General features: G+C 58.6%; 1 protein-coding gene across 2 annotated transcripts in view; it reads right to left on the bottom strand.

Annotated features, from left to right (window-relative positions):
- KCNIP2 (potassium voltage-gated channel interacting protein 2) overlaps positions 1-20,574 on the bottom strand; it is a 45,753-nt gene extending 25,179 nt beyond the window's left edge. For both annotated transcript variants that reach the window (XM_065843273.2, XM_071812079.1), the window contains exon 1: positions 20,410-20,574. In XM_065843273.2, the coding sequence (XP_065699345.1) occupies positions 20,410-20,482 (73 nt within the window). In that variant the 5' untranslated portion in view covers positions 20,483-20,574. The remainder of the gene's footprint in view (positions 1-20,409) is intronic.
- Positions 20,575-24,690: the final 4,116 nt, after the last annotated feature.

The raw sequence follows: 24,690 nt of genomic DNA, 5'->3' as shown, positions 1-24,690 counted from the left end.
GCGATGCCCGGGGGAGGACAGAGCCTTCCTTGCCCGGAGCGAACCTGCGGGCATCGGCTGCAGGTCCAGCCCGGCGGGGAGGGCTCAGACAGCGCCCGGCAGCGCGGCAGCCGCCAGGCCCCGCTCCCAGGCGGCAGGCTGACGGTCGGCAAGTTTTGGGCTGGGATGCTCCTGTGCAGGCTGGCTGCAATCCAGAGGGGCCACGGAGCTGGCGTCGATGCCCCTCCCAGGGCTTAGGCACACAGAAGCTGACCACAAGCTCGGTGAGGGAGCGGGGTGCCTGAGTAACGCCCCCGCCGTGCCAGCCCGCCGGCCCCCTCCGTGTAGCAAAGTTGCAGGGAGTAGCGGCAGGAGGACGCTCGGGGCCGGGGAGCCCAGCGGTGCCAGCCAGCTCTCCGGGAGAGACGGCTGGATGCCTTCCTGGCTGGCAGAGCCCCGGGTCGCCCCTGGCTCCCGGTCCGCCCCTTGCCAGCAGCTCGACCCGGCACTTCACGCCCCGGCTGGCCAGGAACCAGAGGCAGGTTGGTATGGCAACTCGCAGACTCCACAGGTCCCGCTGACCAATGAGGCACTGCTGCATCCCAGGGCCGCCTCTCTCCAAGAGCAGGGAAGGGTGTTCCTTCCGGAGGGGAGCCGGCACGGAGAGCACTGTACATTGCCTTGGGCATCAGCCCTCCGCTCCCACTACCAAGTGCTCCGAGCATCCCGCATCCCTGGGCATCAATCATTTGCTCCAGCCAGCTGTGAGTGTCCTGCATCCCTGTGGCAACAGCACTCCAGCAGTGCAAACATCCTGCATCCCCAAGCATCAGCCCTCCAGCGCTGCGAGCATCCTGCATCCCCGGCACTAACCACTCGCTCCCAGTGGCTCCACGTATGGGAAGAGAAGAGAATCAGTGCAAGGATGGGAGAAAGAGGAGTCAGACTCCCAGACTGTCAGGGCTGAGAGCTGCTCACTCCAAAGCTCAGCCTGACAGTGAGTCGCTAGCTTGCACAGTATGTCAGAGCTAGAAGAGAATCTGGCACGTGGCAGCAGTGGGATTTCCCTGCTGTCAGAGCCAGCCCAAGATGCTCTGTGCAGACTGGCGACCGCATCCCTTCTCAAAGTCCCATTTTTCCAGCTGCAGTTCCCTCTCCACATCACATCCACAGCCTGCACCAGCAGGATCTCTTGGCTCTGCATCCATCCAGGCTGTATTATCTCATAAGCTTCATCTCTTATTAATGGCGGAGGAAGCAAAGTAAAAGAGACCTGATGGAAAATACAACTTTGGGTCCCTCAGGGATGGTAAGGGGGGTACAGGTGTGATCTAGCCAGGACCAGTCAGACTACCCAGTCCCTATCGATGCCTCAACAAGGGATGGGGCATGAGCCCCTCCAGGCCTTGGTATGAGGTAACCTCACCTCTGGCTCCTTAAAAGAAGGGCCATCCCCTCCAACCCAAGCTACCCCTGTCTGTTATGCTGGCTATGCCCCTGTAAAGGGGGGCAGTCCCCCAAACAGAGAGCCCCCAGACCATGGCAGACAGCACCCTGGAGCAGTGGGGAACAGGCACCAGGGGATGCTGCACCAGTTAGTGCAGGGCTAAGCAAGTTTTGGGGAGACGCTACAGCAAGGTGTGACACACAACAGAGGAGAGGTTTGCAACCCTACAATAACACACCCACAAAGCCCTGGGCCAGAAAAGGGCTGCAAGGGACATCAGCCCTGCAGGAGGAAGTGGACAGCTGAAGCAGAGTGGTCATCTCAGTGGACACAGGAGCATAGCTGCAGGGCCAGTTTATGAATGCAACACCCCAACTGAACCTATTCCCTGCAGACCACCTGCCCACAGAATAAAGCTTAGAAATTTCAGCTGTCAGTGGTGCCCAGTCCCTTCCTGCCACCTTCTGGGGGCAGGTCAGGGGTTTAGGACCCTCAGTCCTTATCTACAGTACCCAGGAGCCCCACTCTTGGCTCAAACCCACAACACAAACACACCGGGACAGTTTCTTGAAACGACTCTTGAGCTGTGTGACACAAGGCCAAATCCTGCAAAAGCAGCGCTCCCCCCACGCTGGGAGAGATACCACTGCATCACCGCGGGACCAGACAGCACAACTCAGCCCAATGCAGCCACAGCATCCCAAAAGTCCGTGGGATACAGGAGAGGTGGCAGACCAGCCACAGGAGGGTGCCAGAGCCCGCAGGACATGACAGCAAGCAAAGTTTGCAGATCTATCCCAAACCCACCATCCAGCTCCTTGGGAGCCAGATCCCACCTGGGCAGGAAGGTTGCTCCATCCCAGCATGTCCCGGGAAGGTTGGACATGCAAGCACTGCCCTGTGCACCCTGATAGTGATGGCCGTGTGGGCCAGGGGAGCTCACATGCCCCCTCATCAGCATGCAGAGACCACTCCATGCCAGTCTGCAGTGACACAGTGGGAGAGGAGAGCCCAGCACTCATGTCACCTGCCCCACCTCCAGGCTTGGCTGCCCGCCAGCATCTTCAGGTGCTACAATCAGTCCAGAACTCTACAGTGATTTTCAAAGCAGCATGACCCCTCCAGGTTGGCCCTTGGCTCTCCAGAGAGGCCATCACGCACTGACACCAAGACAGAAACTCACGGAGACCAGATGAGCTGAGCCAGGGGACTGTCCTCATCCCCGTGCATCCTGCACCTGTCAAGTCTCAGCAGGTATTTTGCAAGGACAGTGCATTGCTGAGAGATGCAAGTCAGCTTGCTCCCATCCCAGGGCTCCCTCCAAGCATGCGCTCTTCAGGCTGGCACCAGGGACCGCATGTCTTGCCCTTACACAAGGGCAGCAAAGCCACTTGGTCACTGATGCACCTCTCCCCCAGAGAGACAAACAAATCCAGCAGAAATCACAATCAACAAATCAGGGCTGTTGAGCCCACTCTTACACACTTTCTTGCTGGCAATCTGTCACCTGGGTCACAACCACCACAGATGCCACTGCAGAGAACACCCTGCCAGTCTCCTGCCTCACCTGTGCTTCTCTCAAAGTTGTTCCCCCCATGAGGCCAGTGGTCTCCAAGCCCCTGGCCCAGATCCAGGCAAACCCCAGTCCCCACAGTGTCTCACAAGGGTAAAGGACATCACCTCTCAAAGGGATATTTTGAGCCAGCCTGTGTCCCCAGAAAACCTGTTGGGCTACTGAAAGGGGACAAGGCATTGCTAGAGCCGCGGCAACGGGAAGGGGAAAGACAGCTGCCTGCAGGTTTTGGGGTTGTGCTGGGTCACCTCCAGCTTGGATGCACAGCAGCCCAGGGCAGCCCACGTAACGCCCGTGTGGTGCCTCGGCCCGACCCGCGGACTGTGCCTGCCACGGTGCTGTTGCTGCCGTCTGACGCTAAGAGGAGCCCCCGCACAGCGCAGCAGCAGCGGCGGGACCACGGGGAGGTGAGCCGGGGACATGGTTCATTCAGACGGCTGTGGCGGTGGATGGCACACGGGGGACAGGAGGAGACACGTGCAGTTGTGTCGGAGCACGCATGGCCACCTGGACAAGGCCGTTCACACGTGTGCAAGGATACACGGGAACCGTGAAGGCCAGTCCATGCACAGACACAGTGCCAGCCCACTCTGCTGGAAGTCCCTCGCAGGCTGGATTGGACAGTGACAGCACCACCACAGAGGGGAACATGACACAGCTATCCACATCAGAGCCATTGCTTCCTTCCCTGCCCAAGTCCTCTCCTCCTGAGATAGCTTCTCGGCAGGCACATCCTTCCTAAGGCACTGACATCTGGGCTGGTACCTGCTGCAGGAGCGCTGGGGGCAGACAAGGGAATTCATGCTGGTTCTTGGCCATAAAATATTCATTAGCACAGCCACAAAAAGAAGGGGGAAATAAAAGATAAAGGGAGCAGACACAATGCTTTCAGGCAGCTTAGCATGGCAAAGACAAGTCCATGGAGTGGCTGGGTCAGGGACTGGACTTAAGACATGGGTCCCTTGCTGCTCATGCAAAATCTGTCCTGCTGTCACACGTGTTGTGGGCATGTGAACACCCCTGGACAATGCAACCAGGAGACAGTAATACTTGCAGGCAACCACATGCTTGCGTGCACAACCAGCATGGGCAGGGACACCCTGGGATATGGCCATCCCCAAGGGGCACCATGCTGGTGCTCAGGGGCCATTCCTGCCTCCGCCAGCCCTGGATGGTGCTCAGATTTCAAAGCATTTCAGCCCAGCTCACATGCCCCAGGGACAGGACAAGAACAGGGTTCCAGGCCAGGGCCACCCTGACCAGGGCACCAGGGGGCTCTCTGGGGTCATCCTGGGGCTGGCAGAGGGCAGACCCCTGTGACAGCATCTGCCAACACCTCAGGAAGAGGAAAGGCTATTAGGGTGGGAAGGAGGCACATTTCCATCAACGAGGAAAGGCAATCAGGGTGAGAAGGATGCAGAGTACCCTGTAACCCTGTGCCTCCTGGCTGGAGGAGGGCTCAGCAAGACTCACCCCAGAGCCAGAGCACACTGAGGGATGAGGAGTGGAACATCCCAGCAGCAGAGACTGTGGAAGGCATGAGTTCCTGGTCCCAAACACACGGTGTGAGAGCAGGTGGCTCCATGAGAGCCAAACACCACTGCCATTACAGAGGAAGGCTCAATGCAGCCAGTCCTACCTGAGTGTCCTGTTGCTGCTCCTGCCTCCTCCCAGCCCTGGAGACCTGCAGCCCTAGGGACTTAGGGAAATTCTGAAAACATGATGCCAGAGAAAATAAATAAGGCAGCTAATGAGGTGATTTGCATAGCTATTAGCAGGTAGGATTTGCAGCAGCTGTAACATGGGATGTGCTGTCACTGCAAAGTGCAGCCTGGGGGCTCTGCTGGTGCCTGCAGAGAGAAACACACAGCACAACCACAACCACGCTGCATGAGCCCACTGCAGGTGCCTTCCACCCCACCGGCCTGGGGGAAAGGGGGACAGGAGCAAACTGAGCAAGGAGGTGAGAGAAAGGTTCAGAGCAGAGCAGACCGCCATGGAAGAGAGTGTACTCTAACTGTGAGCCCACACTGCCTTTGGCCATGCACCCCAGGCCTTGGTTCTGCCATGTACAGAGCATGAGGCTGCACACAGCTCCTACCTTGGTGAGGTCCAGAGAACATCCATGAATGGGTGAGCTTGTGAAGGCCAAGGGCAGCCCTGCCATGGTACAGTTGGCTGCCTCCATGTGTCTTGCCATCCAGAGCTGGCTACAGATCTCTGCATCCCTTACCACCTCTTGCTCCCTTGACAGTCTGGCCCAAAACACATCCCAGGACAAGCACGAACTCTTTCCTACCTCATCCTGGCTGTCAGCAAACCCAGCTTGCTCCAGCTTCCAGAAAAGGTGCAATTTTGGTGTGTAGGGCTCTGCACGAAGCCCAACAGTAGCACCAGCTCTGCATTGTGGCTGCCCCCATTCTTAGATGCTCAGGTCGGGAATCGCCACATCATGCCAAGCAGGAGAGCGCTGGCCATCCTGGTACCTTCAGGGATGCAGGGGCAACACATCTGCAACCTGCAATGCTGCCGGATTCCCAACCCGCGATGCTGGAATAAATGTCCCGTAAATTGGCCGTGTGATGGAGAGGGGTGGCATGCAGGGCCACGCTCCCCCGGGCTGCCAGGGCATATCTGGCTTTGATCACAAACCTGCGGCGACAGCTCGGCTCGTTCTCAGCCGATGGATCTTGTTAAAAAATGCATGTGGCGTGATCCGTCTGCTCAGGAAGGCGCTGCCAGGGAAGGAGCCCAGCCCAACACTGTGCACTGGTCCCTCAGCAACAAACTACAAGCAGCCAGCACACAGCAGGTGACAGGGCAGCAGCTTGACTCTGGTGGCACCGGCTGGGCACCGGGACATGCCCCAGCCAACGTTTAGCTCCAAAGCACTCCTGCAATGCAGGGAAAGGATGGGGGCATCCCCACGGTCTCAAGGCAGAGACAAGAAGAAAGACCCAATGGATAGGTGATCAGATGAACAGACAGACACAAGGTCTACCAGCAACTTGGATGGTGGGTGTGGGGTAAAAATTGGGGCCAGAGCCCCCCAGCGACCTCCCTCGTGCATTCATCAACCCCATCACCCCCCGTGATGGCCCCCAGGCCTCCAGGTTATGCCGAGGCACTAGCTCCTCCCAAGCTGCATTTTTTAAGTCAGTTCTGCTAAATATTTCAGGGATTTACACAGAAAAGCTCTCTGTGCTCAGTGGCATGTCGACCCCATTGGCATCATGCAGGCAGCTGCAAACACCTCCGCCTGCCGGGGTGTGAATAATTAATTGCCCCCACACATAGGATAGCAGCGGTGGGGAGGGGGGGACCAGACATGAGGGACGGGCTCCATCATCCCCACCCAGGCTCTTGAGTGCACCCTGAGAGCCTCCACAAAGGCAAGGGAGAGCAAAGACCAGGAACAACATCTGCGGGGGAACAGAGGCACGCGGAAGGGAAAAGAGCCAGGAGTTGAGCCCAGCCCTGATTACAGGACTGACACATCTAGAATTACTGAGTGGTAAGCAAGGATAACCACAGCCTGCCTGGAGCACCTGGGGCCATTTCCGAGCTTGTTGGGTATGCAAAGCACAGCAACACAGGTGGCACCCAGGATTTATCAGGCAGTGGGGCAGCACAGCTGCCAGGACCTCCAAAGAGCACAGTCATCCAGGAGGGTCATCACCATCTGGGAGTGCACAGCTTGCACTGGGGCACAACTCAGCCACAGCACGTCCTTAACCTGAACGGGCATCTTTTTTTGTACCTCAGATGCCCACCCTGCCCTATGCCCGCAGCACCTCGCAGGGAACACCAGGGGTTTCCAACCCTAGCGCACTACTCTGCATTCCCAGATCTGCCCCAGCTCCCACTCCGAGCCTCACCAGAGCTTCCCGAACTGTGAGGCTGGGAAAAAACTCAGCCTGGCCACAAGCGATGCCAGCCCTGCTCCCAGATCTGCTCCAGGGGAGGCCATGGCCAGCAGGCTGCCACATGTCCCGGACCCCCAGCATGCTCCCCTCCAGGCTCGCCGCACTCAAAGCCTTGCACCAAGCCACAGTGACAGCGACAAATTAACAAGCCCCGTGCAATCATGCACAGGTTGGGCTCAGATAAATTGGAGATGGCACAAGGCTAATTTCCTTGCAATCAGCATCCGCTCTACTACCAATAGCTCCAGCTCGGCACAGCGATGGGAGGAAACGTGGCAGGGATGAACTGGGATGCGAACTCGGCTCCCACATGTGCAGGCAGCAGGGTACCCTCCGTCACCCAGCCAGAGGCTCCCGGGCTGACAGCACGGGAAAGGCTGTTAGCACTGTGACTCATCCAGGGGCTATGGCACACGCTGGCTGCACAGCTGGGAGAGGGAGATAATGTGCCCAAGGGATCCCAGGGAGGGGAAACATACTTCAAATGGCTGGAATCCCCCTCAAATGGACTTGGCTTGAAGGCACCGAGAGCGCTCGCTGCTATTAATAACTCCAGTGCCGCAACAAGGCGCCTGCCCCCGGCTCCCCAGCTCGGACCCTCCCTGGATGGGGAGACGCAGCAACAAAGCAGGGACGGAGATCAAAGCGGTGCTGGAGATGGGGCTGAGGTCCAGACCCACGGCTCCTCACCTTCCCCATGCCAACAGCTCCCGCCACTGGCCTGAAACCCCTAGATGGGTGACAACCTGTCTGGGGGGATGTGGGGGGCTTAGGGCAGGGATAACACTAGATCAGTGCTGTCCCTCTGACAGCCCACAGCCCACATGCACCTTTCTCCAGCCTCAAGCCAAAACACTGCGCAGCCCCATGGTTGGGCTGATGCCTCCCCCACCAGCACTGCCCCTCTCCCCACTTGTACCACAAGCGATGGCTCAGCCCTCCGGCCCCCTGCCCTGCCCGCCCTGCATCACGGGGCAGCAGGGCCGCCCACCCAGCATCTCCAGGGCACCCGCTCAGCCCACTGCCAGCCCGAGGGTGCCCCCACAGACTGCCTTTTTAAACTGACATTTTGGGGACAGGAAATCTATTTTTGGTTGTTTCAGAGGCAACGTTTCCATCGCAGTTTGTCTGTCTTCAACAGAGGGAGGGATGCTCTCCCTGGGGATGCCGTGGCAGCCAGCTTTGTGTTGGGTTGCGGTGCTCAGCACCAGCTCTGCACCACTGGGTCATCCTCACACTGTCCCAGTGCTTGAAGCCAACAAACCCAGGAGGCAAGAGGGAAAAGACATTTCTGGATTCCCCACCTGGGCATGGGGGCCAGGAGCATCCCACCCAGAAGAGGGGCTGGTGGGAGGCATAGAGTAGTACCTGGGGTCTGTGCTCCCACCTGGAACATCCCCAGCATCAGCAGGATGTCTTTTCCACACATTTTGGTGAGACACCCCCCAAAAAATAAGCACACAGAACTGAACAACCCTCACCCTCCCCTGGAGCTGCCAAGCACTCTTGGTAGGAATAAATGTGCCTGGTAGTTACTCGGGGGGGGGACTACAGCCTCCCTGTGCAAAACCTGCTGAGAGGCTTAGAAATAAATATGTTAATAATCAAATATCCATCCCGCGCCTGAGCTCACGGGAGGACTTTCAAGTCTAATTAGCAGCAGATTTGTACCATCACTGCCTGGGCTCAAGGGACAATTCGCCGTGGTTCCCATGAAGTGAGAGCTTGGCTATAATTAGTCAGCAGCATCCCGTCTGCAAGGATTACCTCCAAATCCTCCCCTGTGCTCCACGCTGGGGTGCAGGCAAGACCAAGGTAAGCTGAGATGAGAGATGCCCCCTGGCTTTGATCTGTGCAAAATGACTCCCTGGCTGCAAATCCAGGGCAGGCAGGAGGACAGACAGCACACCAAGAGAGGCACCCTGAGCCTGCAGAACAACCCACATTACCCTGCCTGCAAGCAAACCCTACGGAGGCAGTGAGATAGTCTTCCCACAGCATCCTGCCATGAAGCCCCAGAGTGCCCCCAAAATCTCTCCATCCCCGGACCCATCATCTTCCTCAATGCACAGGGCTGTTCAGAGCACCGGGAGGCCCGTCCCCAACTGGGGGACATTTTCCAGTCTACCCCAGCCATGCATCTTGGACACCTCATCACCCACACCCTCCACGAGACCGAAGCTAAGTGTAGCTTGTGATGCTGCTTGCACAATGAATGGTGCGTGCTTGGTGCACGGGGACTCAGCACTGCAAGGGAGCAGATGGCATCTGCAAAAAGAACTGGCTCCTCACTACAGGCAAACACAAACCTTGGGGCTTGGGAACAGTTTGGGGACATTCATCAATCCCCACCCAGGCTGGGCTGAGGACCCATGGCACTGCAGTTCAGTGCAGTACTTGGTCTTGGGTAGATGGAAATCCTGTCAGACGAGACCTTTCCCCAGTCCATCACAGTGAGGCAGGCAGTGCCCGGGGTAGCATTCCCACCACCACCCATTTGTTTTTAAAGCAGGACACATCCTGCTCCTGAGGATGCCACAACACACATGGTTCCTGGTGCTACAGCACCTTGTGGGGTGGCTGGTATGGGGAGGAAGAGGCACCCAGGAGAGCAAGACGTGGCAGCAGCTGGAGGTGCATTACTGCCGGTACCCAAAATGGCACCCTGAGTTCCTCATGCCAGAGACTGCACAGAGGCTTGAACCAGAGGACAGCACAAAGGCAGAGAGACAGTGGAGGTATGAGGGAAGGGATGGAGAGAGAGCAGAGGGGGACACATCCACACTGAGGACCCATGGCACAGCTGAGGATGCTCTGCTGAGTGGGGAGCAGGACCCACGTGTCTGGTCCTGGAGGAGAGTGACTGGCAGATACTCAGTCGGGGCTCACTGACCCAGCAACACCTGCCAGGGACACTCATTAAGACCAACTAATTGTGGGCAGAGGTGGCTGCCCTGGCAGTGGGCACTCTGCCCGCATGCTCTTCCCAGCCTGGCAGTGGGCACAGTTCTGAGCCGAGGGGAGAATTACAGATGGGGTGATGGTAGTCGCACCCAGAGCACCTCTGCAGAGATGGCCTGTAAACATCTGTGCCAGAGGTGCTGTGCCTATGAACAACAAAATCAGCACTCTCTCAGGGACACACAGCTACCCCGTCTTCAACCATGCCTCTCAACCCAGAGCACAGCTGGCCCCATCCAGCCCCTCTGCCAAGAGACCTCCCCAGTGCCACCAGGTTATTTGTGCCAGCAAACAAGTGGTTACCAGCCCCTCACTTCCCCACAGTTATTTAATTAAGCAGTGATAAAAGCAAAGATGTATTATCCAGAGAGTGACAGCGGATTGTAATTACAGCAGGGCGGGCTGAGAAAACAAACAGTGTCGAGGGAGGCACAGGGTGGTGTGGGGCTGGGAAGCCACTGCAGACCCTTGGGACCCACGTCTCTGCCCTGGAGCTGTGGCCCAGGGCACAGGTGGGACCCTGAGGTCTGCAGGCAACAGAGCAGATGAAAGGCTCCTTTAACCTGATGGATGTGGTCCCAAAAGAGCCTCCCACTCCAGCTCACACTGCAGTGGTGCCGATCCTGGTCCCTTTCCAGGGTTGCTGGGTCTGAACCAGCCCCAGAGAGCAGCAGGTTTTCAATGAATTGCTTTGAAATATTGAACATCATCTCCTGCCTCCTCACACTGCTCTGGAGCAGCCCTCTGCACCAAGGGGAATTGTTGCCCGGGTTGGGTAAGGGGACAAAGTCCCCACTGGGATGTGGCACTGGGGAGGGTCTCTTCCTGTCCCCCCGTGGAGCCAGGCATAATGTCCATCCACTGGGTTCCCCCAGGCTTGGGTTTGAAACTTCTGTCCCAGGCACAGCAAGGGGCAGAGGTGGGACATGTGGCACAGCCACGCCTTGAGCAAGCAGCCCGTGGTCCCTTCCTCACCCAGCCACCCAGCAACAGTGCTCTCCCTGGTGACAAGGAGAGCATCACACCCATGTCCCTTTCCAGGGGTTGGTGGGACCCACTGGATACCACCATAGTCACAGCAGGGACACATCGGACACATCATTGCTGAGCAGTGCACGGTCATCTTCTCCTTCCTGCCCATCCTGTGCCATTGGATGCTGCTGTCCCCTGTGCAGCCCCTGGCACCACCCACGTTCCTTCACTAAATCCTTCTGCTCTCAGCCCAGTCCTCTCAGGTTCCCCCTTTCCCATTGCAGCATCTTTAAATTAATGCCCAGCTGAGCACGGAATAGAAGAGAATTAACTCTGGGCAGAGGGGCAGTCTCCACTGTGCCTTTGAACACCTAAAGCACTCTTCCCTGCCCTTCTTTCCCTCACCATGCATGGGAGGAACCAGATCTGCCACAACCACAATGAGCATCACTCCAGCAAGAGCTTCGAGCACCCGCAGCCCTGAGGTGGGCTGGCTGAGGGCAGTGAGTCCCCACTCCAGCCAACTCCCTGCTTAGGTGGCTGTGAGGTCCCCAGGAGGGAGCCCTGGCCGTGCTAGTGTTTTCACCCCCTGCATGGGTTTGCTATCGCCAGCAGCAACAGACAGCTGGGACCTCACTGCAAATTCCAGAGCTGCCCTTGGGGACTTCAGGGCCCTGAGCCACGCAGGGTCCCAGACAGCCTGCACCCCCACTAGGACACCTCGGAGTCCCCAGCTCTGAAGTGAAGCCAGGAAGGATTTGACTGCTGTTGGGAAGCACTTGTGACCCCACGGCCTGGGGAGCTCAGAGGAGCTGAAGCAGCATGTGCTGCGTATGAGGCATGGATGTAGCAGGTGCCGCTACACACCCCCTGGTCAATGCAGGGGACACTTCATGCCCCTGTCACTATGGAGCAGTTGGGACGAGCCCCTTTCAGAGGAGCTGTGTGAGGGTGAGCAGACACTGAGGCCACAAGAAATACATCCATCTCATGCAGTCGGGGTCTAGGTGGGACTCAGCGGCTTTGGAAAAACCTCTCAGGGAGCTGACACCTTCACTACCAGCACAATGCAGCTGTGGGACCACAATCCTAGCAATACCTGGGATGCTCCTAGCCAGTGATCCCACAGAGCCACCCTCTCCTGGGGCAGCGGTGGCCAGGGTGGCGGGAGCGGGGGCCAGGCGTCACCCGCCACAGCAGAGCTCCTGCTGATCCTCTCCGTTATGCAACGAATTATTCCACTTGCATTAATGACTTTGCGGCAAAGGGGGAAATGACATGAAAGATTCCTGGTGCTGGGGAGTGACTCACTTTGCACAGCGGCAGAGGGGAGGCCAGTGGGGAGGGTGGGTGCCGGGGGAAATTTGCTCAGGTCAGCATGAGAAATGAAGAGCAGGGGATGGGCTCAGAAGGCGTGACTTCGGAGGGAATAAAGAGGTACTTGAGGTCATAACCCATCACACAGGAGAGGGCTGAGGTGTCCCCAGGGGACACTGTGATCAGCCCTAACCACAGCATATTACAGCATTCCTGCCCAGGAGCTGCAACCTGAAAAGCCAGCACCAGCGGCCATCCCTCCCTGCTCTGGGGTCAGATGCAAGTAAATCAAGAGCCACCAAGGGCTGGCCAGCCCAGCCAGCCACCTCCTGGGGACATCAGAGACACGCGGAGACACACAAGGGACTTCAACAACCCACTGCCAAGGAGGCTCAGTGGGATCCTTGCAGTGATGGAGGGCAGGGTGGATTATTGCCTTTAAACCCATTTAGGGGCTTTCTGTAAGCAATGCAATTTTTAAAAATTCAATCTAGGAAGAAGCGATTAACCAAATGGGCCAGGAGCAGTGGCTCGCTTGTCTAATCTTGTTAGCAAGCAGGCTGGCTCCCATTTCACCCTGCTGCAGCTGGATGGGCTGCAGTATCCAGGTGAGAGCAGCTGGATGGTTCATCCCTGGCTCCTGCTGGGACTGAGGGTGATCCAAGGATGCGCAAGTTTGCCAGTGCCTCCCTGCATCTCTCAAGGCTGCACCTTCCTCAGCTGGGCCAAGGGAAAAACCCTGGAAACCCTCTTCCCTGTGACTCAGATCCTGGCCAGACTGTCAACAATGCTCCATCCCTAAAGAGCACTTTTTTCATGTCCAGATATGTGGGTTTGGTGATGCGGAGACAGTTAAGGGAGACAGTGCATCCCAGTTCTGCTGCTGGGGTCAGTGCCTGGAGCCAGGACCAGAGTCCTTCTTTCTGCCCCACAGAGGCTCGATGACAGGGTCCTGCCAGTCTCTCCTGGTAGCATCTTGACAAGAAACCTCCCTCTGCTTCAGACTGTTGAGCCCGTTCCTAGCAGGAATGCCACTGCCACAGGAGATGGCTCCCAGGGACAGCAGGACAGCCCAGGGGTGTTGTGGTCTGGCCAGTCAGTCCCTTCATCTCCATACGGCAGAGCTGTGGCAGCGGATTTATGCCACCAGCCCACCTGCAGTTAGTGACTCCATCACTATCTCTGACCTGCTTCTAGGTGAGGGGCCACAGGTGAAGCATCTCTGCTACCAGCCTGGCACTGGCCCTTGAGGCTCTGAGCACCCCCTACCTGCCTATGGGCAGCGCAGCCCTCGCCAGACCTTTCTGTGGGCCAGATAGTTCCCACACCACTCCCTCTCCTCCAGAACAAAGCCACCAGCTTGTCCCAGCTACAGCCCAGGGCCCTCCAAGCGGAGTGTGGATCGAGCTCATCCATGTGCAGGTGGTGTCCTTGTCTCACACAGGGCACAGCCCCCACATGCTTACTGGGGATGGAGCTGGTGTAGGAATTGGACGGGCACTGCAGCAGCCATGGGGGACCTGCCTGCATGGCCCCCAGACTGCAATGTACCCAGGTCCCCAGTGTCCCCAGATAGGGCGAGCAGGAGCAGCATGGATGGGACACCGACCCGCTTGCTGCACCCCAGAGCTCCCAGCAGCAGTGTTAATTGCATCCTGGGGTTGGGAGGGGTGCCCGACACCCGAACAGACCTGACAGGTTCAAAGCCCAGTGTCTCCTGCCAAAACAGGGCTGGGGTCACCTACAGCCAGACAGAGCTGAGCCCTGGGGCTGCTGTTGGGCATGGGCAGGAGTGTGATGCTACGAGTGCGTGGGCGTGTGGGCGTACAGCACCCCTGCCCACTGGTATCTGCAGGTGAGTCACCCTGCCCAGACCAGAGAGGAAACATTCTGGGAGACCCAAATTCAGCAGCAGGTGACACATCCCCCATGCCCCCCATCCCCTTCACCTCCTGTTGAATGTGGCAGCCATTCTGCCCCCAGCTCCCCTCCTGCAGGGCTCCATTCCCAAACAAGTTAATTACTCACACGGCTCCCCAGGGGCCACACCACCCATTTTCATTTCAAGTGGAAGACAAATTTACTTAAAAGCCAGAAGTAGCCCGAGGCACAGCAGCTCAGGGACAGGAGGACCCTGAAGAGAGCCTCCCTTCCAGCACAGCTCAGCTGCCACATCCCCTTTACAAACCCACTCAGTAGGGTATCACTGAGAGCGGGGCCACTCCAACCCCTGCATCTCATCCCCAGCCCTGTCCCGTGCACTGTCCTGCTGCTCACCCCCATGGCATGGCACCCACCCAGCCCCAGCTGCTGGCAGAGCACCAGGGCACAGAGGGTGGGTTGAACAGGACCCCTGCACCCACTCACAAGCCCCTGCCCCATGGAAAGGCTCCTCTCCCACTTTGCACCCAGGGAAGCCACTTGCATCAGCTCCAGCAGTTCGTTTGCTCAGCAATAACCTCTCCCAGGGCTCCGCAACCCCTTAGCAGAGGATTTTGGTCGCCCATCCCAACCCAGAGCCTCTTGCCACAGCATCAGGGAGGCAGCCTGCCCAGCTCAGCCCCCCGGCAGGGCACGGCAGGGAGATTCATTTCACTAGAGGCTCATTCATCTGCAGCACGATTAAAGCCCAGGGCTGGGATCCATCCCGGCAGCAGGAGAGCGATTTGCCAGCAGATGGATTTATCATCTCCCAAGCACAGCAATTTGGCTTAAACAAAACCAAACCACTTCTCCTAATGAAAACACCACTAATGAGAAGAGCCAGTGAGGGAGGGGGAGGGCAGCTCCACTAATGGGGTCTCTTCTGTCCTTCGGGGCTGGCATGACCCCATAATGCCCTGGCTGCAAGGCAAGGGCATGAGACTCAGCTCCAGCCAGGACTTATGGACCCGATATGGCCAAGGGAAACCAGAGCCTGCTCCAGGGGCCAGCTCTGCTCACCCTCCCACACCTCCTCCTGTCCCAGCTCCCAGAGCTCTGGGGGGCAGCTGGTCTCCGCATAACACACAGCAGTAAAGCAGCATCACTGAGCCCAGACAACTTCTACAGCTGTGATATGGCCAGACGTGGGGAAAAACTCCTCTCTGTGCCTGGACACAGAGATGACGAAAGAGCAAACCCCTCCCTACCCGTGCCATGTCAGCCCTGTGCAGCAGGAGTTGTACACCTTGGCCAAAGTTGGAACAGCGCATGAATTACGTATCGGCTTCTGCAGAAATCAGCTGTGTAACCGCCCCAACCAAACGCACAAACTTCTGTTGATTAATCCTGTGTCACCAGTTCCCCACAGGCTCCGACCCACCTCTGCCTGTGAGGATGCAGCAGCGGCTGCCAAAACCTCCTCTCCACCTGCAAAACCAAACCTGCCCACAGGCAGCAGCACCCAGTAGCATCACCCGCGTGTCCCTCATCCCCTGTGCAGCTTTGCCCCAGCACAGGCTCAGAGCAGCATCCCCTCTGGCAAGGAGCCCCAGGGGCTCAACCTCTGGTCAGGGGAGGCCACAGCACGCCGTGAGAGGGGATTCATCAGCGTCAAAGGGCTGCAGACAAGCCAGGACAGCAAAGAGGGAAGAGGCAGAGGGGTACAGATGCCAGAGAGTAGGAGAGAGCAGACAGAGATGAGGCAGAGTCAGGCAACACCCCCATCACCCCAGGAAGGTGCAGCAGCCATGGAGGGCAGGGCGCTTTGGCATAGAGAGGACCCCACGGGAGACCACCACCCCAGCACACGAGTGGGGAGACCTTTTCCCATTGTACCCCACCCTGAGTGGGGGCCTCCTGGGGAGGTTGGGGACCTGGCCTGAGGGTCAGTCCGGCTTCCAGCCCAGCCTCACCACCCTGCCACGGGTAGCAGAAGCAGCAAGTGGAGGGGGAATGCATGGGGCGGCAGCAGCAGCAGCACGGAGGAGGGAGGATAGCGGAGGAGCAGCGGGACAGGAAGCACGCACAGTTCCCAAGGGCCAGACTCCCCAGGGGAAGGACATTGGTGTGTGTCACTGTGGAACTGCTTCTAGGAGGAGGTGACAACCCACGTGTGCTGCTGATCACAGGGATGCAGGCAGCTGGCCATGCCAGACCTGTGTGGGCAGGGCCGTGCACCCAGGGATGTTCCTGGGCAGTTTGAGAAAGCAACTGGGCAAGAAAAGGAGCTTTGTTCTGGGCATGAGCAAAACATTGCTGTGGTCTTAGGCACAGTCCCCATCCCAGTGCTCCTCCCTGGGATCCACCACGGCACAAAACCTGCCACGCACACTCGCAGCTGGGTGACCAGCTGGCCCCTGCCTGCCTCCTGCCCTTGATCCACCACATCAGCCCCGTCACTCCATTTGCCAGGTGGAGATCCTAGTGCTTCCCTTACAGACACTATCATTTTGGACAGACAAGCACTGACACCCCCCTCCACACCCTGTGAAATGAATTATCCCCCTTGCAGGTAGAAGTCCTACGCTACAGCAATCTCGTGGAGATTTTCCTCCTGCCTGGCTAATCATGGGCTGTGAGCAGCCACGATGGAGCTGCTGGGTTTGCTGACAGCAGAACAAGGCCCTGGCACAGCCCTAGATCTGCCCATCACCTGGTACCCGCCTGCGGCAGATGCATCGCTGGGGCACAGCTCTTCAGCTTTACCTTGCGACAGGGACCGCAGCTTGGCTCCCACTGTCCTCCCATTGTCCCTACTGACCCATACTCCCCCCAGCATGTTTGCAGGGAACAGCTCAGCCCCATTTCTCCTTTCTTACTATCACTGGGAGAGATTGTCTCTGAAACACCCTCCCTCTAGGTAGGGAGGAGAGCTCAGCCAGATGCTGCACTGTCACTATGCTGGTACCTACAGTTTTCAGCTCACTGGGTGGGCTGCTCAAAGTGCTAGGAGTTAGGGAGTCCCCATCTGTCAGCCATGCCTTGGAAGGCAGGAGGATCCCAAAACTCTGCAGACAGTCTCTATAGCAATTGTTCACCCATTGCAAACCATTTGGCTGCCTTTGGGGTGGAGCAAAGCAGTTGCTCAAGACCCAGCAACCCAACAACGGGAAGGAGAAAGCAGGGGTGAAAAAGCAGGGGTGAAAAATGAGCCTCCTAACCCTTTTGGGGGGATGAACAGCCCTGGAGATGAATCCCTCATCCTTCCAAAATGCAGTTAGGGGGTTCGGCCCAATCCAAACAGCCTGGTTGTTGACCCTGTGCTGGCATGTGCCCTCCCACAGGCAGGACACAGCATAGCTGGGATAGTCTCGTCCCACAGGGTGAGATGGGGCCCCAGGTCACCAAACTGGGGCTGGGGCAGTCCCCTGCCTCTACAACCCCATGAACTGGTGGGAAAGCCACCTCTGAGCCCCTCTCACCTCTCGCGCTGCTAGGATTCAGGGCTGGGGATGTGGTACCTGCACTCCTCAGGGCAAAGTGGCAGCGGGCTCCCATTTTTCCTGCATGGAGGGACATGTCCAGAGCAGTCCTGAGACACTGGCTCTGGGCTCTGCTTGTACACTAATCGCTCATGCCATTAGAGGGGTGGAGGAATAATGTAATTTATGGATGGCTTTTATTTCTCACTAGCATCACCTAAATACCCCAGAAATGGACTGGTTTAATTTCCTAGTGGTGTATCATAAACATTTCTCTCCTTAGCACCCAGGCAGGTGCCCAGCCCCAGGCTCAGCAGTGGCATGGCCAGTGCCTGCCCTCACCCTACACTATTGCACTGGGGCCAGGCATAGGCAGAGTCCATCCTGGCTTGCCCCAGCGCTGCTGGCCTATGTTTCCCCATCACAGGAGCCAGTGCTGCCCTCCCCGCTGCTCACACGCAGGCAGCTTTCATTCACTCCGGCGCTCTTGCCTCTCACACACACATCCACGTGCCATGAGCCCGCACAGCCCACGGCTGTTCCATCTGGGGTCAGGGTCGCCGGGCACCTCTGGAGATGCCACAGGGATAGCGGGCTGCCACCACACCTCCATTTTCAACAGCTCTTTAAATTTAAAATTCAGTGTGGTGCTGGGGAAGGTGTGGGGCTTTTCTACCCCATGGATGGCTGGAGGTCCTGCTGGCCCTTAGCCCCTCTCCTTCTTCTGGGAGGGGATATTGCTAACCCTTCCCTGGGCATGCATAGATGGGAGTTTCATCTCCCCCACCCCTGTTTTTGAGGAGCGATAGGAAGGCGGCAGGACCGACTGCTGTCCCCATGCACGTCAGCAATTGCTGGAGCTGCTGTGGGGCTGTCGCATCACCTGACATCAAATCATCTCTCAGCAGCTCTTGCATGGCAGATGCCCCCCAAACCCTGATAGACCCTGATAGGTGAGGATCCTCAAGACTGCAGGAACACCCCAGACTGCTCATGCTTATCCCCAGGCAGAACTGATCTACCAAAAAGCAAGTGTCGGCAGGGACCCTCCCATCTGCAGGGAGAGACCGAGCCCATGCTGGCACTGCCTGCTCCACCCTGGGACTTCACTACGGCCCCACAAGGGTCCCGGCTCCTCACCACATCCCCAGGGAACCAGAAGGGCCCAGGCCAGGTTAGCAGGCAGAAGCTTGAGCTATGAAACCCTTCCTAGAGCTAAGGCTGCATTCCGTCTCCTCCTGCCTGCATCACTTCCACGCTCTTTCTGGGAGAAAAACAACTTTCCCTCCACAGGAAGGGACAGCTTCGGTGCATTCAGCTAGCGCAAGGGAAATCGGTGCTGCCGGGACCAGCTCCCTCTCCTCCCTGGCATTACCACTGGCTCTATCCTGGCAGGTCACTGACCTGACAGCAACGGCAAAAGAGTGATGTGACCTTCCAGGGCCTCCGTTTCCTAAGCTGAGAAATCAGGCAGATATTTCAGTCTTATTCCCCCAAGGGTCCTCAGCAGCCCCATCCCCACAAGCAGGGGCTGAAACAGCAGCACAGATCCCCTCTGTCCAGGTTGCTGCTGCATGGCTAGCTCAGAGGTAAGCCCAGGCACAAAAGGTCTCAGCCTCGGAGAGACTGGAATTTGTTTCTAACTTTGGTTTGATTTAAATCCATATGGACATTTTAAAGTTACCGGAGAAACCAAAAGTTGTGTGTGGGTTCCAAGTTCCTACACAGCTCAAAAATATCCTCCCTGCATCACGTTTGGGCAGGCAGCAAACAGCAATTCCCACACATGGAATTGCTCAGGAAAGCAGAGCAGGGGTCCCGCGCTACTACTACCACCTCCTCGAAACTCCAGAGCAAAGCCCAAAATCTATTCTAGGCTGTGGCAGGAAAAGCATCACCAGGACTTGTGGGAGAAGCCTGTGCACATACCCCAGTGCCTGCAGTACAAGGGCACCCAACCCCACCAGCTATGGACAGCTTTGGCTCTGCCGTGGGTCCTGCGAGGCAGGTGGGAATTGCTGCCCCATTTCACAGCGCCTGTGACAGAGACACTGAAAGGTGACAGGATTTGGCCTGATCTGTGGAGAGCACATGGGGAAAAAGGGGTGCTGCCAGGTCCAGCCCAGCTGCTTCATTACCAGACAACGGGGAATGAGGTGTGAGGGATGGACACAGATGTTGTGGTGGGATGTGGGAATCCAGGGAGTCCTCTGCTGTGGCAAATGATGGAGGGGGATGTAATAGGGTCAGAGCTGGGTCATATTTGGCCTCCCTAGCTCATGACGATCCCATCTGGAGGCTGAGCATCTCTGGATATGCTGAGGGACAATGAGTGACTGGTGGAGAAGACACCAGGTTCTGTGGCATTGCTGAGGTTTGCTGAGCAGGGTGAGCCTCCCCATTTCTGGGAGAACCTGCAGCCAGGGTGCTGCTGTGCCACTCGAGGGTGCTGCGTGGGGTCCAAGGCATGGCAGAGAAAGCCCAGCACCAAATCCTGCTGTCCCGAGGGGCTTGGGAGCAGCGGTGAGGGAGGGTGTGCTTGGGGACAGCCAAAAGCGATCCAAGCATCCCAGCCCTCGGTGGGGGCCTGTTCCCTGCCAACCTGCCTCGGGGCAACCTCTGCCCGGCTGGGATCGACTCTAACCCTCCCGGAGAATACCCCCCGGGCCCGGGACTGTCCCCCTGCTCCAGTGTCGGGGTCGCGGCCGCCCCCCCTCCCAGACCAGGCGTGCGGCGAAGCGGGGCGGGCAGGGGGGCCGGGGCTCAGGCGGGTCTGGAAGCGGGCGGGCGGGCGGGCAAGGGTGCCCGGGGCCGGGTCGGGTGCCTAGGGCCGGCCCCGCGCCGTGGTCCCGAGCGGCTGCTGCACCTTCCCCGGCGGGCGGCACTCACCCGTCAGCTGGTCGTAGGAGCCGTCCAGGTCGCGGGAGTCGGACAGGCTCTCCTTCCTGCCCTTGCTCCGCATCTTCCCGCCCCGCCGAGCGGCGGGGGGAACCGCGACGGGGCGTACGGGCTCCGCCGCCGGGCAGGGGGGGCCCGCGCCCGCCGCCTCCCCCCGCCCCGCCGCCAGCGGCACTCACCGCGGCAGCAGGAAGGGGCCGGCGGTGCCGGGGAGCTCGGCTCGGTACGGCAGGCAGGAGCGCGCAGCCGCCCCGTTCCCCGCCGCCGCCGGGGCTGGGCACAGCCGCCCCCTCCCTCCCGTCCTTCCCCGCCTCCTCCCGGGAGCCGCCGGCCCGGCCCCGCCGCCCTGCGCCGCGCCGCCGCGGGGAAACTGAGGCACGGCCGGGGGCGGGAGGAGGCTGTCCCCGGCGGCCGATGGAGGGAACTCCGGGGAAGAGACAGGGAGGGAGCTGCTCCGAGCTGCACCGAGGTGTGGGTCTCCGGCGGTATGGGAGAGCCCTGGGGGGACAGGGACCACGAAGGGACAGAGAAGGGGATGGGGATGGAGAAGGCTTGGGCCAGGAGGAGCATGGACCCCGACCCCACAGCAAATGAGAGATGGTCCCCCAAGCTCTGCATGTCAGTGCCCGTGCTTGTCTACGCCTTGGGATCTCCAGAAACTACAGAGGAAGGGGGACCCCAGCCACAGCAGCTGCTGCATCCCCCCCTCAGGGAGAAGCTGCATGGGAAATCAGTCAGGAGCAGAGGGGACGTGCGGTGGTCAAGGGACACAAGGAAAGGGTGGCCCAGGTCCCCCTGCTTGCAGCCAAGCACAGGAGCAGGTCCTCTCTGCCACCCTCAAACCTAAGCATGAGATGCCCATTCACAGTTGCAGCCTCTAGCAGGATTTTCCCCCATCTCCTGCAGCCCCAGGGAAGGGGTAAAGCAGTAGCACAGCTTGCAGAGGGCTTCCAGGGGCACGGTGCTGCCAAGAGAGGAGCTCACAGCCCCACTGGTACATCTGGCACTGGGGCTAGAGGTCCCCCTGCTGTCCCCTGTTATTTGCTGCCATCTGTGCACGACGCCAGCCCGGGGGGGTGTGAACTATGCTGGAGAGTCCCTGCCACGGGCAAAGCCAGGGGCTTTTGTCACACTGTCGCCCACGTGCTGCCAGTTTGCACCGTGCCAAGGGTCCTGGGCACGTCTTGAGGTACTGCCCAGCTCCCAGCATTTCCCACCTCTCCTCCCTTCATCCTCTGATTCATGCAGACAGAGGGGATCAGGAGCCAGGGGCAAGGCAAAGTATCCTGTCCCAGCCCCTGTGCTCCAGCCTGTCCCTCCTGGCCCATGGAAGCCACAGGACAGAAAGGGAATCCAGAGCAGCAAGGAGGGAGGGCCAGGCTCACGCGGCAGCGTGTTGTCAGCGTGCTTTGGTGTCAAGCCATGAAAGAAGCCGCCTTAGCGAGGCAGCGATGCTTAGCAACTGCCTGGATCTAAAAATAAGAGCCATTTAGAGGGGAAAATGCAGTGGAGAAATGCTCAGAGAACTAAACACATTCCCCCAGCCCTCCCCATGGCCCGGCCGCCACTGCAAAGCCTGCATGTACGGACCAGCTGGAGGGAAACTCCTGGGACAGCCCTGGCAATGCACCCTCTACTTAGCCTGATGAGCAGAGCTGGAGCCTGGCCAGCCCAGAGACCCCCTGCACTGCTGGGCTTGTCCATTCTGCTGCTCCTTGCCCTTCCCATCCTCCTTCCTCCATCCTTTCCATCACACCCTGGGCTGCATCCACTTGGCAGCCCCTGGGGACCAGCGGTGTCCCAGGGAGGTGGCCTCGGATAGGAGAGCTGCATGAGTGGTGCCCAGGCTCACGCACCCCATCTCCAGCATCCTGCAGCTCCATCCCACTGCAGACATGGTGGGCCCAGCAGAGCTGTACAGGGGAAGTTTTCACCTTCTGCCATCCCTTGTCCATTGGGAGGCAAACATGGCTATTTTTATCCCAGCTAAGTGCTCCTGTTCCTGCAGGCAAGCGAGAGACACTTTGCCAGGCTGGTGAGAGGGGGGAAATGTTGGGCAGGTTGGTGGATACCACGGGGTAGGATGGGGTAGCCCCAGGGCCAGGCTGACACAGCCCACCCTCCCCACAGTGTAGAAAACGGGGGACACAGCTCACTTGATCCCTGGTCACAGCTCCTTTCCTTAGCAGACACGAGAGCTGGGCATCCTGCCAGGATTCACAGACTTTGAGCCTTTCTCTGCTCGGAAAAAGTGCAACGTCCTCTCCTGAATGTTCCTCCAGGCACTGGGAGCCAGGGGTCTGCAAGATGCCGGGGTGGGAGCAGCCCACTGCTGGCCGCTGCTGCCTTTCTGCTGCAGGAACAGGTCCAGCCCCTGCCTGCCAGCTCGGACCCAGGCAGGGCGCTGCTGCAGGTGCGCTGGGTGCAGAGACATCTCAGCAAACATGTCTGGCCAGGGACAGGCACGGCAGCAAAGTCACACCCGGAGTGCAGAGAGCATCCTCTGCAACACGTCTCACCGGGACGTGCAGCAGATGCAGAAAGGCTGGGCCAGGCTGAGGAAAATCACCTGAGTGGCATCCGAGGCTTTAATCAACACTCTTGTGCCTTGCACAGCCACTGCTGCTGCTGGCTGCATCCACCACAAAAACAATCAGCAGGTCTGGGGTGGGCAGAAGCTGTCTGCGGGTAGGGCTGGTGGCCTCTCCTGTGGCAGATGACACTGAATTAACTATTTCCAGAAGATGGAAGAGGTCCAGCAGCTCCTGCAAGCCCAGATCCCAGTTACAAGGGGTAACTGGGAGGGAGAGTCATGCCCCAGATGGCCAAGAAGTGGTGCAGGCTCCACAGCAAACAGAGCACAGCTCGCCGTGAAGCCCTTACCCCAGTGCTCAGGGCCAGGAAAGTGTGGAGGACAGGCAGACGGCTGGATCCAGCCTGCTGGGGTGGGCAGGGGTTCTGTGGGAGCACCCAGGTTCCCGAGCTCTTCTCGAGGAGAGCAGCAGAAAGCCATGGGGGAAACAGGGCCACGTAAACCAGTCCCAGGGCTTGGCCCAGCCAGCAGTGGGGTGGGATGGGGCTGGAGAACCAGGGGGAAGACAAGAGCGGGGGGAGGCGAGCTGGAGGCGTGAGGGGTGCTGCACCCTGAGGTGCACCTTGGGCTATGTGTCTCTCAAGGCAGGGACATGGGACCACCCATCCACCCTCGCTGTGATGGAAATCACTTGTTCACATTGGCCCAGACACGAGGCACGTTCCCTAAGTGGCGCATCTGTCATCCTGTCAGCAGCAGCAGTGCTTCGATAAAGGACATCTGCATGGGATTAATGCTGCTCTCCAGGAAGCTGAGCCGCAGCCGGGAGTGGCTCTGAGCCAGGGCGAGAGGGGCTGGGAGTTGTGCGTGGGGCCACACTTCCCAGGGGACTTGTTTGTCCCCAGGTCAGCGTGTGGCCAGTGCAGCCTTTTCCAGAGTAACTGGAGAAGGGGACGAGTCTGGGGATGCTCCAGTACTGCCTGGAGCACTAGGTGCAGGGCCCTGCTGCAGGCAGAGCTGTGCCAGGCTGCCACCAGCCTTGTCCAGACCCAGGCTGGACCGACCTGAGCCCATCCACAGCCATCCCTGTTCATCTGCAGAACACTCACCTTGCAACATGGGGCCAATCCCTTCAGCTCATCCACATGTCCAGCTCCCTGCTGGGAACCCTCACAGCTCTGGGGGCAGCAGACCCCTCTCAGCTGCTGCTGATGCATGTGTCTCCACGGAGCCCTGCCAAAACCCCAGCCTCAACACAAGGCCCAAGATAATCCCTAACTGCTCCCCTCCAGAGGAGCAAGAAGAGCCTGGAAAGGCGGCAGGGGCACTGGGGTCTGCACCCTGTCAAGCTGGGGTACAGGGGTGAGGGGAGCTCTCCCCTGGGGCACAAGCCATGCAAGTCCTCTGTGAACAGTCTGCTGTGGCTGTTATGGGGGGACAGGGAGGGGGAAAGATGCAATTTAACACTTCATTAGGTAACCGCAAGGCATTGATCCGCCCCACCAGCCTGCGTGTTGTCTAATTGCATATCTCCATTCTTATTAATTATATTGGAAAAGCAGAGAGCAGGACTCAGGAGTCTGATCCTATCTTTAGGAAATTTCAAACAGAGATGTAATTGCCAAGTGCTCTATATCATGGTGCTTTATCCACTCTTAACAGTATTTTAAAGCCATGGTCATCAATAGCAGTCCTCGGGATGTGCTCTCAACAGATGCCATTAATCTTATTTTGGTTGC

Source organism: Patagioenas fasciata, chromosome 8, assembly GCF_037038585.1.
Source record: "Patagioenas fasciata isolate bPatFas1 chromosome 8, bPatFas1.hap1, whole genome shotgun sequence".
Lineage (NCBI taxonomy): Eukaryota > Metazoa > Chordata > Aves > Columbiformes > Columbidae > Patagioenas > Patagioenas fasciata.
The sequence above is the reverse complement of the archived record's forward strand: the minus strand, read 5'-3'. Positions and strand labels throughout refer to the sequence as shown.